Genomic DNA, 16,935 nt, shown 5'->3' with positions numbered 1-16,935 from the left:
TTTGAATAGGGCTGCTCCACAGGGAGTCATGTTAGGGAGGTGGGATGTTTTGGATAACTAATTTGAGTTTTTTCCTGGCTATTTGAAGGATTTAATTACCAGAAGAGTTTCATTTTTCAGCACTATTTTTGTTTCAGTTCTTTGAAAATACGTCACATACTTCCTTGCCCCATTAGACAGGCAGAATGTAACTAAACATAATTTAATCTTTTGTAATGAATCAGGGCTACCACTCGTTGTATGTAATGCGTCAGGGCTCCCAAAGGGCTGGATGCTGTGAAGCACTAGGGAACCTGAAGAGATCTTAGGGAGTTTGCTTTCTTACCTTACTCTCTTCCGTCACCTTCCGTTTATTTACTTCTTCTTAAAATATCATTTGCTTCTTTTAAAAGTAGATGGAAGAATGACCTGGAAAGAGGAATATGGCCACCTTCCTGTAAACTTAGTGAATCAAAGATTGAAGCAGCCTTTATGTTGTTGGTGTTTGTTTTCATTTGCTCTTAATAAAAGTCCTCTTTACCATCTTCATCAAGGTCCTTTTGGCTTTTTCAGGTTCTGTGGTTTTAGAAATCATTTGAGCATCAGTAATGTGATGTGCCACACTAGCCTCTGAGTCAGGGGTAGCCCACGTTTTCATTTTGTAAGCATTACATTTGTTGTTTAGGTGTAAGGAGATCCCTCTCTTAATTACTAAGAAAGTTTTCCACTTGCTGGTGAAGAAGGCTTTGGATTGTCATTGGTGTCTCATGGTTGCCTTTCAGTTCTCAGCTCTTCCTGCTTTCTTGATTCCACTCCCCTTAAATGCCCCAGAACCTTTACTTTAAGGCCAGCACCATCCACAGATATCTTTTGTCCCATTGCAATACATTTGAGAATGTGTATGTTTTTGATTCTCAGTTCTTCATGATCTTGTGACTTTTTTATGACCATCCACACTCTTCTCCACATGTCCTATTTTTCTGACAGGGCAGGGCAGGATGTTTGGGTGCTGGACTTCACTGTTCATGATAACTGAATTTTCTGGAAAAGTTTTCTTCTAGGCTGTCAAAATCTTAATGTAGGAAGTGATGTACCTAGGAGATACTTATGGTTTTTTCAGGTGCACACAGTACAAAGTTTACACACAGTTCAGTTAAGACTGAAGGGGAGGATGGCCTTCTGGAGGGTACATGTTGGGGCGCGGTTCTGTGAATGAACTGCTGAGCTGGTGCCGTCCTCCCCACTCCTCATCCGTACCCTGCCACCCATAAAAATGTGCCCCTTCAAATATTACTTATCTTGTACTGGTAGAAAACTGGAAAGTCTCCGTCATTAGAAACGTTGGCTGAATTCCTAATATAAAATTTTTAGAGCTGCTTTTATTTTTCAACAGAAGTAAATAAACTTCCTTTCTTTGGTTTGTGTACAGGTTCTAGTAAATACTGCTTGCTGTGTTTTGATGTTGGTGGCTAAGCTAATCCAGTGTATTGTGTTTGGCCCTCTTCGAGTGAGCGAAAGACAGGTAAGTCCAGATAGCAAGGATGCATTCTTGTGACCAGATTAAAGAAAAAAATTTTTGGTATAATTTCAAACTTACAGAAAAGTTGTACAAATAACATGAAGAACTCCTATACAGACTTCATCCAGATTCAGAGTTATTAACATTTTTCCCCATTTACTCTAACAGTTGCCTTTTATTTATATATACATATTTTTTGTGATCCTTTTGAGAGTAAACTGGGGACATCATACCCCTTTAACCTCAGGTACTTTAATATGTGTTTCCTAAGAGCAAGGACATTTTCTTATGTAACCATAGCACAGTGATCAAAATGAGGAAATTCAGCATTGATGAAATACTTTATGTAATCCACAATCCGTATTTAATGTATCCAAGTTGTCCCAATATTGTTCTTTATAGCTGTTTCCCCATGACTTTTATGAGGTAATTTTAAAAGAAGCTCAGACGTGTTTTAGTTTGAGTAATTGTATATATCATTCTTTAGAATATGGGTTCTTTTCCAAAGGAATTTACCAAGAGATTTTAGTTTTTCCCTTTGGAAAAGTGTATTAAGATGCATCATTCTACAAGCAGTGTTCAGGTGAGATAGTCTGACATTTGAACATTACTCTCAGAATGTATGTATGAGCAGGAGGTGCTTCCGTTAAAGAAGTAATGCCACAAGCATACTGTACAGATTGGCAGTTCCCCAGGGATTTTAGCGGATGGAGTGTTGAATAGTGTGTTTTAAAGTAAGAATTTAGAACTGGCTTTTAAAACAATAACATACAAACAGAACTATATTGTACTTTATCTTATCCCAGTGGTAAGACACAGGAACCTACTACATTAAAAGTACAACAGTGACCTCACCCCTTACGTATCCTTTTCAACCCAAATCTCTTGATATTAAATCAGCTGAGGTCCTAGTTTAGACTTGAGCCCTTGGATGCCGTTAAGGGCAGGACTGTTTGTTTTCCCAGAAATTTTTCATTAGTGAGTATTCAGTACTTTCTCCAAAATATCGACTCCAGAGGTCTCCCAGATGGGATCAGTAGAACATAGAGGGTTTTTTGGTAGGATACAGAAGCTTTTTTTTGATACTTCTTTTGTTTTCAAGAAAAACTTTTGACTTATGGGCCAGAAATTGGTCAGGCCAGGCAAGCAACCTAATTGCTGGTGGATTGATCTGGCACCAGTGGGCCTTACATACTGCTTTCTTTTTCCTAAAATGTTAAATATCAGTTCAGAATTTACAGAAAACATAACCCTGGAGTATTACAGAGATTTTTCGAATACCTGGAGGTAATCGTGATGGGCACATTTGTCACTCAACTCTACTTTCAGTTTTTTTTCAGTATAGATCACGTCTTTCGTGTTGTTCAGTGATGACAGTTTTTGACCAGTGTCATCCAGTAGCATTTATTAAGTGCCGTTTTGAGTTAGAATGCTACAGAATTGACATGGGTTTACTCTCTGTGTGCTTAAACTTCAAGAAATAGAGTAATGCTAGAGGCAAAGACATTGACTACCTAAAATTGGACAAATATTCCACCTGTTAAGTGGCGGTGTAGAACAAGGAATTTTTTAAATGCACTTATCGCCTACTATGGCACTTGTCTAAGCACCATACATATATTAACTTACTGAGTTACCCCAACTATTTTATGAGATATACACTGTTATAATACCTGTCTTATAGATGGGGAAACCAAAGCCTGGGGATTGTAAGTAACTTGCCCAAAGCCACACAGCAGATAGATGGTGGAGTGAAGGTTCAGAACCAGGACACAAAATGTTCTAGGTTCACTTCATGCTTTCCTGCCCCAGATCTGGAAACAGACATTCACCAAGGATCCCTAGTTCATTTTGTTCTCTGAACAAAGGGTGTACAGTCAGAGTACAGTGTTTTAAAGTTCTCCAAGTAACTCTTATCTTTAAATAGTCACATTATCAATTTGTTCCACATGTAGGTTCAATTATTTATGTTTTTATTCAATTTTGCTTTTCTTTCTAAGTTTTTGAATTTGTGAAACATTTACATGGTTCAAAACTATACATAAAAGTATACTTAGGAGCCATATTTTCATCCTTATCCTCTGCACTCAGTTGCCACCACTCCCACAGATGGCTTGAGGTATCTTTTAATATCTGTTGGCTAGACGCCCCTCATTGCCCTTTTTTTCAGGATAGTAAAGATTTTTAAAACTGGACATCCTCAGTGTAAGAAAGGGTACAGTGAAACAGATATACTTCTGTGGGAGTGTATATTTATATAACTTCTTTGGAAATCAGATGGATGTTACTTATTAGAAACCATAACAATATCCGTAAGCTTTGATTCTATGATGCTGAAAAAATAGAAACTTGTACAAACATATTCATTGCAACATTTTCTGAATGGTGAAAAAAACGTTTCGGTGTCCACATGTAACCACTAAAGTGGTCTATTCAGACAGTATTCATTGGCATTGGTAAGGTTCTCACAATATAAGTGAAATAAAAGTATACAAAAATCAATGTTTTACATTTAGGAAGAAAAATGCATAAAAATGTTAAGGCATCATTTTTGTTTTAATTTTCTTTGTACTTTTTCATACATTATTGATTATGGCTGGCAAATGAGCATATGTTATTTTGGAATCTGAAGGATGTTTTAAAAAAAAAAAGGAAGAAGAATGTCCAGTCTTTTTCTTTTGTTTGTTTTAAAAATCTAGAGAGTAGAAGTATTAAAAATGATATTTGTAGCTCTCACCATTCTTTTTTATTTTGTTAGAAGTATATGTATTATTAATACATAAGGTACTAAACTAATATCACTCCCCTTTTAATGGCTAAAATTTCATAACTAAGGAATTCAATCCAAAATCTATAGATTACTTTCTAGGTGTCTTCCCTTTATTTTTCAGAGGGCTCATTTTTTCTTTGCCTTCTATTGATATTTTCTTGTGGACAAGTGTTAGAAAGCTGAGAATAGACTATTTTCTCCTTAGAAGCCAGCTTTTGTTATGTTACCTTCTCCTTGAATGAGTTAGGTATAATGGTAATCACCTTTATAAATATTTTTCTTTTTAGCACCTCAAAGACAAGTTTTGGAATTTCATTTTCTACAAGTTCATTTTCATTTTTGGTGTGCTGAATGTCCAGACAGTGGAAGAAGTGGTCATGTGGTGCCTCTGGTTTGCTGGACTGGTATTTCTGCATCTGATGGTTCAGCTCTGCAAGGACCGGTTTGAATATGTGAGTTTTTAGCCAAGCTCTTCTCCTGCTTAGGCACACATTTGCCAGGTCTCAGTTGTGTAATATGAATGAGCCGTGACACACATGTGCAGGATAGCTCTCCCAGGGAAGGCTCCTGGATCAGGTACCTCCTACCTGTTTCTTGAGAAGCTTTCTGCAGCAGCCAAGGAATGCAGGAGCAGTGTCCCCTAGGGAGGTTTCCTTCCCCTCCCCAGTAGTGTTGCATTACAACCCACGTGAGGTCAAATCACCTACACAAACTGTTTTGATCACAGCGCAAGGAAACCTTAATATATAAACTGAAAAAAAGCTGGTCTCTTCCAGATGTTTTCTGTTCTAATATCCTTCCATTTTCCCCCTTCTTACTCTGGTTCTTGGAGCCCTTCTTTCTGACTAGCTTACATTGTTTCCACCCTGGGGCAGGACTGAATTAGCTCTCTTGGCTTCCTTGGTCCCTGGAGAAGTGAACCTTTTCTGTCTGGGTACAAGATCTGCCTCTTGGCTTCAGAGTTGTGTGGGTGAATCTTCATTTGTTAGTAGTCCTGAACTAATCTCTTGGATCCCCCGTAAATGGACGCCTACAATCCTGCCCCTCCGTTAAACCCACTCCACAACGCTGCTTGCCCCTTTCTTTACCCAGTCCTCATGGACCATGGTGGTCCTTGCCCGTCTGTGTGAGTTAATCTCAGTTCCAAAGCCTTCAGCTGTTTCATAATTCAACCCCCATCCCAGGCCATGGACAGGTGCTTCTAACCTCCCCGACTGCTTTGGTATCTACACCTTCCTGCTCAGGAGTCACAGCTCCAGGCCTTCCTTTCCAAGCTGTATACTGTTAACATAGCATTATGATAGTAGTCAGTCTGCACCTGGATTACACTTCAGTTGTCCTAGCCGTGAACGGGCTAGGAATGTCCTCCCAAGTGACTTTGAGGGATTAGGGCTAGAACAAGATTGTGAAAGAACACAGCAGAATGTGGTGCTGCCCTGTTGAAGTTGAGTCCTGTTGAAGCTAGAAGAGAGAATTACATTCCTTTGGCAAATTGTTTCTAGAGGCTTATAATCCCACTGGTAGGAGGATCCTTGAGAATTTGAGATGCAAATATAATGTATATTGTTATATTCCATAAATTAAATGATAAAAATCTCAAAATATCAGCTCATACTCATATTTAGGTTGGTTGGAGAATTTTGACCATCTGGTGATGGGATACTTTTCTGTGCTTCCATTTGGCCTTGCGGCTACGCACAGACCTCCAAGCAAAGACACCAAGGTTAATCTTGAGTTTAATTAACACTGCCATGCTTAGTCAGGTTTAATTAACACTGCCATGCTGAAGAATGAGCTTCCTTCTCCTGTTTTGCATTTTTAGCTTTCCTTTTCTCCCACCACACCGATGAGTAGCCATGGTCGAGTTCTGTCTCTACTGATTGCTATGCTGCTTTCCTGCTGTGGATTAGCAGTTGTCTGTTGTGTCACAGGCTACACCCATGGGATGCACACATTGGCTTTCATGGCTGCAGAGGTAAGATGCAGAGACAGGCTTTTGCTCTGATTATGTTCCTATGTGTTTTCAAGGAAGCTAGAGGATTATTGACAGATTATTTTCACCCACAGTGGATATCTGGTCTTCATTTTAACAAGCATTTTTTGAGTTCCTTTGTTTGGGGTCGGGTATTGGTACTGATTGCTTTTACATATGTTATTTCACGTGATCCTTGCTACAACATAATAAAAAGTACAGTTGGCCCTTGAACAACGTGAGTTTGAACTGTGTGGGTCCACTTATACATGGATATTTTTCAGTAATAAATTCTACAGTACTACATGGTCCCTGGTTGGTTGAATTCACAGATGCAAAGGAACTGGATACGGAGGCCCGACTATAAATTATATGGGGATGAACTCCCATATTGCCCAAGGGTCAACTGTAATTATTTTTGCCGACATTTATATAGTGCTTACTCTATGCTGGGGATTGTTCTAAATACCTTACATATATTGACTCATTTTATTATACCTGTTTATTAATGGGGAAATGGGCATGGAGGGTGAAGTGAATTGCTTGAAGTGCCAAAGTGGCAAAAGTAGCACAATCCAAGTTCTGTGACTTCCAAGTGGGAAGGGTTTTCTCCTTAAGATATTGTAAACAATGATTGGTAACAATTAGTAGGGAAATATCCTGTAATTGGTTATTTTAGATAGGCCATAAATTAAGATTTTATAGAATAATACAATATATATGCAAACTGTTGTTTTGAAAGAATAATCTGAGATATTCATGTATATTTTAAAATTTACTTTTAAACCCTTTCTGAAAATACTAATTTCTGTTCGATAGAAATCAAATTTTTTGTATGTTCTTTATATTCAGTGGCTATATTTGCTTTTTTCCTCAGGTCAAAGGCAAAATACTTTTATCTTGTCCATAATTGCTATTATTAATGGAAAAAATGAAATAATAGATATCTAATATCAGTATCAGTAGATAGCTAATATCAAAACACTAAGTTTGGGCCTCCCTGGTGGCGCAGTGGTTGAGAGTCCGCCTGCCGATGCAGGGGATACGGGTTCGTGCCCCGGTCTGGGAGGATCCCATATGCCGCGGAGCGGCTGGGCCCGTGAGCCATGGCCGCTGGGCCTGCGCGTCCGGAGCCTGTGCTCCGCAACGGGAGAGGCCACAACAGTGAGAGGCCCGCATACCGCAAAAAAAAAAAAACACTAAGTTTGAAGTACTAATTGGGAATAGTTAGAATAGGGTTAAAATTTATTTTGCTTAATAGCATTCATTTCAGAGTATAATATAGTAGTGTAAGAAAAATAAGGAAAGAACATTTAAGTACTTAATAAAAACATTTGCGGGCCTCCCTGGTGGCGCAGTGGTTGAGAGTCCGCCTGCCGATGCAGGGGATGCGGGTTCGTTCCCCGGTCTGGGGGGATCCCATGTGCCGCGGAGCGGCTGGGCCCGGGAGCCATGGCCGCTGAGCCTGCGCGTCCGGAGCCTGTGCTCCGCAGCGGGAGAGGCCACAACAGTGAGAGGCCCGCATACGGAAAAAAAAAAAAAACATTTGCAATCCTAGTTGAATACTTTCTGTATGTGAAAGGTATACAAATGTAAAAAAATATGTTTAAAATTTTATTTACTCTGACATTAATTAGTTTGATTTAGATATATTTTACTATAAATCACCATTTGAATGATACTGGGTTTCCCTTGTTTGTTTCTCTAACTTTTAATTAGTATTAGGCCAAAGTTTGAAAAACGGTATACCTAAAATTAAAGACATTTAAAATAGGTCTGTTGGGTCATAGGGCATATTTTCATTTTAGCTCATTATTTTTTTTAAGATAATTTATGTTACAGATTTGATATTTTGAACTAAATCATATGTTTATAGTGTTTCTCTTCTATGTAAAATATTTTCCATTTGTAAATGGGAGTTTCCTGATCTCAAATGTAAAGAATGTTAACAGTTTTATTCTGCTAGATTAAGAAGAAATTTTTCTTAGTATCAGTTTCTTTAATACAGAATACTATGAGGTTCTTATTTTGTTATTGATTTCCTTCATCTGTTTTATTCTGTGTGGGTGAAGGGGGTGCAGAAAGCATTATATAGAGAGCAGGGATTCATATCTAGGATAGTAGTACCTAAGCTGTACCTTGGGTATAGGGTCACCAAGTATTCAGACACCCTCTTAGGATAATCGATTATGGTGACTTAATGCAGTATAAAATATAAGTGATTGTCAAACTCAATGACCTCAAGATTGTAGAAGGCATGCCCAGGAAATGGACAGGTGTAATTGGTTGCCACCTATTAACAGGAAAAGGCTCAATGAAAGTTGTTTCTAGGTCATGGAAATATTCCATGGAAATTTGAAGCATATGAAATAAAATGGTTGGTAACTTGGTTTTTTTTCTTTCAGTTTTAATGAGATATAATTGACATACAGCACTGTATAAGTTTAAGGTGTACAGCATAATGACTTGACTTACATTTGTTGTGAAATGATTACCACAATAAGTATCATCGCATATTCATACCCCCAAAAATGTTTTTTACCCTGTGATAGAAACTCTTAGGATTTACTCTCTTCACAATTTTGAAATATACCATACAGCACGGTTAGCTCTAGTCATCATGTTGTACATTACATCCCCAGGACTTACTGATCTTATAACTGGTACCTTGTGACTACCCTCCTCCAAGTCCCCCACCTCCAACCTGATTTTTAATTGAACTGAGAACTTTCATCACTTTGTAAAAGTAAATTTGGTCTGAGCAATCCTAAATTTTACTAAAAAGAAAAAATCTCTCTTTTTTAAAATAGTCTCTTCTTGTGACAGTGAGGACTGCTCATGTGATTTTACGGTGAGTAGAAATTTGGGAGGGTGGTGCTGGAGGTCTACTCATACAGTTGATTTTAAGATACAACATGTAAAAAATTTATAAAAATGTGACTGTAGTATATCATGTTTAAAACAAATTCAATTGTAACAGTAAGTAATTAACATGATTCTTCTCTATTCACTGCAGATATGTAATTCACCTCTGGGACCTCAATCACGAAGGAACGTGGGAAGGAAAGGGAACGTATGTCTATTACACAGATTTTGTCATGGAGCTCACTCTGTTGTCCCTGGACCTCATGCATCATATTCACATGTTGGTAAGTTTCCCAGAAGGAGCTCTAACAGACAGCTAAGTTTTTTAGAATCAGGAACCCTGTTTAGCACAGGGTTTAACAGGTGAAACATTTGTGGATGACCCACTTAAAGACTGTAAAAATGATGCAGCTGTTCCCCTCCCTTTTTTTCCTTTTTTTTTTTTTTTTTTTTTTGGCCAGCAGGTATAAAGTAGTGTAGAATGAGTTTGGTGCCCAGCTCAGGAGGTGTTTGCTGTCTAGGAGATGTGGGTGACTCTGCTGACCAAGTCAGTAGATAATTGTTTTAGCATGAAATTAAGGGAATTCCTCTCCTCATAGTTTCTGTGGCTTCTAATATTTAACAGTTACTTTGTAGGTGGTAAAGGGAATTCCCACTGTGTTAGCTACTTCATGGATTCATAAATTTTCTATCTTTGTAATTAAAAACAAAGTCTTTATTCTTAATTCCTCCTACTTCATTGTTTACATTTTACTTTGATGTGCAAGAAATCACCATGCTGAAAACGTGCTTCATTGGTTTAGCACTTCAGTGATCTGTGAATGGCGAGAGTCAACATATTTGGTGGGCATTTTATTTAAATTGTAAGCCTATCAAAGTAGCATTTAAAAATGTTTGGGTAAAACAGCGCATTTCTATAAGTCTACTTTTTAAAAGTAACTTTCAAAACATACTTTAAAAATAAAAAGGCCCCCCCAAACAAATATCCAGAGATAACTGTTGACATTTTGTTGTGTTTACTGCTTCTTTATATATTCAAATCCATACATTCTTCAATGGAGATTGTGTATTGGGCATATAGTTTAGGCTTTTTGTAGCTAGTATATTATGTACATCTTCCTATGCTAGCAACAATTCTTCTAAATCATTTTAATACCTTTAAGATAAAACTTCCACAACATAGAGGTGCAATGATTTAATTGAAATATACCATACAGCACTGTTAAAACTATAGTCATCATGTTGTACGTTCTATCCCCACTACGTATTTATCTTATAACTGGAAGTTTGTACCTTTTGACCACCTTCCTCCTATTCCCCCACCCCCAGCCATTGAACAGCCTGCTCCCATAATAGAATATTTAGATTGTATTCAGTTGTTTGCTACTTCACATCTTTGCATACCTTTTTTTGTCACATATTAGTTTTTTTAAAGTACTTTTATCCTTTTTTCACTTAAATATTATTTTCCCATGTAATTCATCTTCAAAATGTTATATATAAAATATAATAATAGGATGTAATTATATTTTATAATAAATATAATGAGTATATAATGTTACATTATATGAGTTTACAGTATAATTATTCCCCTACTGGGCATTGTGTCCATTTCCTGATTTTCTGTTTTATAATTGCATGGAGGGGCATCATTTTGCATAAAGCTTTAAAATTTCTGATTAGTTCCTCAGGAAAGATTGCTGGTGATGGAATGACTAGGCCAGAGAGCATGTACATTGTTCAGGGTAGTGAGAGAAATGTGTGCATTTGCTTTCTGAATGACTGCTCCAGTTCACCTTCGCCCACAATTCAGAGCTTCTGTTGCATACCGCACTCTCAGCAGTAGCAAGTTCACATTCACTTTTATTGTATATTTTATTCTCTTTCCCTCTTGTTAAGTTATTTGGCAACATCTGGTTATCCATGGCCAGCTTGGTCATCTTTATGCAGCTGCGTTACCTGTTTCATGAGGTACAACGTCGAATCCGCCGGCACAAGAACTATTTGCGGGTGGTTGGAAACATGGAAGCCAGGTAATTAAGCACAAGTTGACGTTGCTCATGTTGACTCATTTGAGATCTTTAATAATAACAGATCCCAGATTATACGAGAACCTGCTTTTGTAAACTGTTAACGGAATGGTAAAGAGTATAGGCTCTGGAGTCAGACTGCCTGGGTTTGAAGCCCCACTTAGTTGCCGTGTGATTTTGGGCAATTTACTTACCTCCCTGTGCCTCAGTTGCTTAAGTCTAGGGATGATAGCAGAACCTTCTTCCTGGAACTGTTGGGAGGATTCAATGGGATAATGAATGTAATATTACTTAGAACAGTACTGGGTACATAGTACGTGCTCAGTAAAGATTAGGTTCTTTTATTAGGTCATTATTTTTATCATCATTATTATTAAATGGATGTTTCCTTGGGCTTCTGCCCTTTTTCTTCCTTACGCACGTGTGCTCACACACACATACTGTCTCTCATACTCTTAACCTCAGTGGAGGAGGTACTCACTTGCCATCCTGAGGCTAAACCAAGCCTGAAAGTGGGAGATCAGTGGGTGTCCTTTTTGTGTCCAAGGGAACAGTTTGGCTCTCTGAGGGGTCTTAACTCCTCTGATTTACCCAGAAATGTTCGCTTAAGTCATCACTAACAGGAGCCATTGTTAAGACACAGTCAGTTTCTGTGTATAGATTTCTTGCTCTTTGGTGGGCTATGAAGAGAATGCAGGTGTAATGTTTTTCGTGGGTGGAGATTTTTTTACTGAACACGATTCCTCTGTAACTGTGCTGTTAAAGGTGAAGTCTGTGAAATAAGTGGTGCTCAGTATTTGTGTGTGGAATTGATGGAGATCCCTGCCAGTTGCACTTTGTTTTTTACAGGTTTGCGGTTGCAACTCCAGAGGAGCTGGCTGTCAATAACGATGACTGTGCCATCTGCTGGGACTCCATGCAGGCTGCGAGGAAACTGCCCTGTGGACATCTTTTCCACAAGTAGGAGCTTTGCAAAGGGCCACATGGGACTGGTGTTCTGTCCAGGGGCATGTGGGTGCTTTTTGTGCCGAGGCTTAAGACCAGCCTTAACCAAGGAGTGGGGACATTCCCTCAGGCTGGCCGTGGTGCTGGTACTGAGTGGGATGGGGAGCCTGGGTGTGTCTTCCTTATTCCTCAGCCTCTTGCCTACAGGGCAGGACTGTTCCCCACTCACAGGTTACCATCTTAGTTTCTGGGTGTGTTAGCTGTCTTCATATTCCTTCTCCATTTAAGTTCTGAGATATAGCAAATACACCTGTAAGACTTAAAGGGGTGGGGGGATCCTTGCTTTCTAACAGCTTATTCCCTATTCTTACCCTGGTGAGAATATATATCTTTGCATTTTGCACATGCCCTAAGGCAACATAAAAAAACACACCAGGCAAGTGTGCTGAGATGGGGATCAGACGAGAAGCACTAAGCAGTCCAGAACTGTGACTGTGTTATCAGGAATTAGAAAATGGGATCTTCTGCAAACCTTCACGACTGGACTAGATCTGTGTGTGGTACAGGCTGTTCCGTTCCCAGGGAGTCCTGTTGTCTCTGTGTTGCAGTCCTCACTGCCTTACATTATTCATTTTTAGAGATCTCACAGGAACTGTGTCTGTTTAACCCAAATCATTCTGTTTATAGATTGGATGTTTTTGGTGTTGATGGACCTTGAGGTATCTTTTGGCCTTTTGTATCTGTGGTCAATTTTGCATATTGAGAAAGTTATAATCTTTACATCTTTAATCTTCCTTTCCTTATTTTATATTCCCAAATAGTTTTTCTTCTCCTTTTTAATATTACAAGGGCTTTGGAGCTGGAGTATCAGTAACTCAACACATTTATTGATTTCTTTTTTTTCTTTTTAATGTGCTGGGTGCTGTGTTGGGTTCTGGGGAATTAAATTAAAATGACAGATGTGGTCTTTGCTTTCACGAAGCTTTCAGCCTAATGGAGGAGACTGACATGAATTAACCACATGCGTTTATGAGCATGTAATGATGAATTGAGATAAGTGCTCTAAAGAAAAGGAACGTGGTCCTTGAGAGCTTGTAACAAAGGAACCTGACTCCCACCTGGAGAAAGTGACTCTTGATGATGAGTAGGAGTTAAGTCAGCAGAAGAAGGGATCAGGTGGAAGAGCATTTGAGACAGAAGGAACATGTCTGTAGCAGGAGGGAGTGTGGCGTATCCAAGGAATTAAAGAGAACCCGTGTGGCTGAAGCTCAGAATGTCAAAGGAGGAGTGGTGTTTGCTGAGGCAGGAGAAGCAGGCATGAGCGACCCTGCAGGGGCTTGAGGGTCAGGGATGAGGCATGAGCGACCCTGCAGGGGCTTGGGGGCTCGGGGTCAGGGATGCAGTTTGAAAAGATCAGGGGGGCTAGTTAGTAAGGGCTGCAGTGGTTCAGGTATGTGCTGAGAGGAGTGTGGATTGGTGTGGTGGAAGTGGAGCTGGAGGAGGGTGGACAGACGTGAGAAGGATTAGGAAGCACGTGGTGCTAGATTGGCTGTGGGAAAACGAGGAATATGAGGCGTTGGGGATTCTCCTAGTTTTGCAGCTGTGCGACTGGATGGGTAGTGGTGCTGATTGATGAGGTTGGAAGACCAGAGAATTCACACACATTTCTGAAAAAACTTTCAGGTAGTTCCTAAGGAGCTTGGGGACAGTTTGGAAGACTAACTCAAAGGAGAGTGTATTTCACCCCAGAAGAAATGTTTTCAATCACATGATTAGATTAATTTTAGGATTTAATGTTTTTGGTTGAGGCAAAATTCACATGACATACAGTTAACCATCTTAAAGTATACAATTCAGTGACATTTAGTGGAGTCACAGTGTGGTGCAGGCCACCGCTCTTTTCTAGTTTCGAAACTTTTTCATCACTCCAGAATAGTACCTCATACTCATTAAAGTAAATCACTACCCATTCCTCCCTCCCCATGTTACCTGGCAGTCACTAATCTGCTTTCTGTCTTTATGGATTTGCCTATTCTGGACAGTTCATGTGAAGGAAATCATATAATACGTGACTTTTTTGTGACTGGCTTCTTTTACTGAGCATAAAGTTTTCGAAGTCATCCAAGTTGTAGAATGTATCAGTACTCCATTTCTTTTTATGGCTGAATTTAAATTTTTTAAAATAATAAACAATTTGTTTATCCATTCTTCCATTGATGGACATTTGGGTTATTTCCACTTTTTAGCTATTGCAAATAATGCTGCTATAAACATCTGTGAATGGGTATCCATTTGTGTACCTGATTTTCTTTTAGGTATATACTTAGGAGTGGAATTGCTGAGTCACAGGGTAATTCTATGTTTAACTTCTTGAAGAACCACCAGACTTAGCTACAGCAGCTGCACCATTTTATATCCCATCAACAATGTACGAGGGTTCCAATTTCTTCACATCCTCACCAATACGTATTACTTTCTGTTTTTCTTATTATAGTCATCCTAGTTGGTAGGAAGTGGTGTTTCATTATGGTGGGTTTTTTATTTTTATTTTTTTAAATTAATTTATTTTTGGCTGCATTGGATCTTCATTGCTGTGCATGGGCTTTCTCTAGTTGCGGCGAGTGGGGGCTTCTCGTCGTTGTGGTGTGTGGGCTTCTCATTGCGGTGGCTTCTCTTGTTGTGGAGCACGGGCTCTAGATGCGCAGGCTTCGGTAGTTGTGGCGCACGGGCTTTGTTGCTCCGCGGCATGTGGGATCTTCCTGGACCAGGGCTCGAACCTGTGTCCCTTGCATTGGCAGGTGGATTCTTAACCACTGTGCCACCAGGGAAGCCCTATGGTGGGTTTTTTAAAATGATAATTCTCAAATGTTATGCTTTTATTGTGGTAAAAAAATACATACATAACATAAAATTTAGCTTTTAACCATTTTTAAACCATTTTTAAGTGTGCAGTTCAGTGGCATTAAGTACATTCACATTGTTGTGCAACCTTCACCACCATCCATTTCCAGAACTTTTTCATCTTCTGAAACTGAAACTCTGTACCCATATAACACTAACTCCTCAATCTCCCCTTCTCCCCAGCCCTTGGCAGCTACATTCTATTTTCTGTCTCTATGAATTTGACTGCTCTCACACAGTAGCACATCATACAATATTTGTCCTTTTATATCTGGCTATTTCACTTAGTATAATGTCTTCAAGGTCCATCCATGTTGTAGCATGTGTCAGAATTTCATTCCTTTCTAAAGCTGAAAAATATTCCATTGTGTGTATATATCACATTTTGTTTATCCATTCCTCTGTTGATGGACACTTGGATGATTTCTACCTTATGGCTATCGTGAATAATACTGCTGCGAACATGGGTGTACAAATTTCTTTTCAAGACCCTGCTTTCAATTCTTTTGGGTATATACCCAGAGGTGGAATTGCTGGATCATATGGTAATTCTATGTTTAACTTTTTGAGGAACCATCATATGGTTTTCCATAGCGAGTACACCATTTTACATTTTACACTAGATAATAGCCATCCTGAGGTGTAAAATGGTTTCTCATTGTGGTTTTGGTTTGCATTTCTTTAATGACCAGTAATGCTGATCATTTTTTCACATGCTTGTTGGCCATTTGTGTATCATCTTTGGAGAATATCTGTTCAAGCCAAATTATCCTATTTTAATTGGGTTGTCTTTCTGTTGATGAGTTGTAAGAGTTCTTTATATATTCTGGATACTAAACCCTTATCAGATGTATGATTTGTGTATATTTTCTCCCATTCTGTAATGTCCTTTCACTTTTTTCTTGGTAACGTCGTCTGGTGCACACATGTTTTAAATTTTTAATGAAATCCGGTTTACCTATTCTTTCTTTGGTAGGTCATACTTTCAGTGTCAAATCTAAATCCATTGCCAAATCTGGGGTCATGATAGTTTTTTTCTAATAGTTTTATGGTGTTAGCTCTTACATTTAGGTCATTGATCCATTTTGAGTTAAATTTTGTACATGAAGTGAGGGTAAGGGTCCAACTTCATTATTTTGCTTATGGCTGTCCAGTTGTCCCAGCACCATCTGTTGAAGAATCTTTTTTTTCCCCATTGAATGGTCTTGGCATCCTTGGCAAAATCATTTGGCCATAGACGTTTGAGTTGATTTCTGGACTCTCAATTCTGTTCCATTGGTCTATATGTCTATCTTTATTCCAGTACTATGCTGTTTTGATTACTGTAGATTTGTAGTAAGTTGAAATTGGGAAATGGTGCATCTTCCAACTTTTTCTTTTTTTATATTGTTTTGGTTATTTGGGGCTCTTTGCAATTCTATATGAATTTGAGGAGCCGCTTTTCCATTTCTGCAAAAAAGGCCATTGAAATTGAATAGGGATTGCATTGAATCTGTAGATTACTTTCGGGGAAGATTGCTATCTTAACAATATTGTTTTCCAGTTCATGAACATGGGATTCCTTTCCTTTTATGTAGGTCTTCTTCAATTTCTTTCAGCAATCTTTTATAGTTTTTAGTGTCAAGTCTTTCATCTCCTTGGTTACATTTATTCCTAGGCATTTTATTCTTTTGGATACTATTGTACATGGAATTGTTTTCTTAATTTCTATTTTGGATTGTTCATTGCTGGTGTATAGAAACATAACTGATTTTTCATGTTGCTCTCTTTTTTTTTGTGGTATGCGGGCCTCTCACTGTTGTGGCCTCTCCCGTTGCGGAGCACAGGCTCCGGACGCGCAGGCTCAGCAGCCGTGGCTCACGGGCGCAGCTGCTCCACGACATGTGGGATCTTCCTGGACCAGGGCACGAACCTGTGTCCCCTGCATCGGCAGGCGGACTCTCAACCACTGTGC

At 38.9% G+C, this 16,935-nt stretch overlaps 1 protein-coding gene across 2 annotated transcripts in view; it reads left to right on the top strand.

Moving 5' to 3' along the window:
- The window catches only part of AMFR (autocrine motility factor receptor), a 41,045-nt gene that overhangs the window by 5,876 nt on the left and 18,234 nt on the right, over positions 1–16,935 (top strand). For both annotated transcript variants that reach the window (XM_082607719.1, XM_082607718.1), the window contains exons 2-8: positions 1,409–1,501; positions 4,556–4,720; positions 6,091–6,243; positions 9,051–9,091; positions 9,257–9,389; positions 11,005–11,138; positions 11,985–12,095. In XM_082607719.1, the coding sequence (XP_082463845.1) occupies positions 1,439–1,501; positions 4,556–4,720; positions 6,091–6,243; positions 9,051–9,091; positions 9,257–9,389; positions 11,005–11,138; positions 11,985–12,095 (800 nt within the window). In that variant the 5' untranslated portion in view covers positions 1,409–1,438. The remainder of the gene's footprint in view (positions 1–1,408; positions 1,502–4,555; positions 4,721–6,090; positions 6,244–9,050; positions 9,092–9,256; positions 9,390–11,004; positions 11,139–11,984; positions 12,096–16,935) is intronic.

This window comes from Mesoplodon mirus (assembly GCF_964341445.2).
Source record: "Mesoplodon mirus genome assembly, chromosome: 19".
Lineage (NCBI taxonomy): Eukaryota > Metazoa > Chordata > Mammalia > Artiodactyla > Ziphiidae > Mesoplodon > Mesoplodon mirus.
This window is presented reverse-complemented; position numbering and strand designations above follow the sequence as displayed.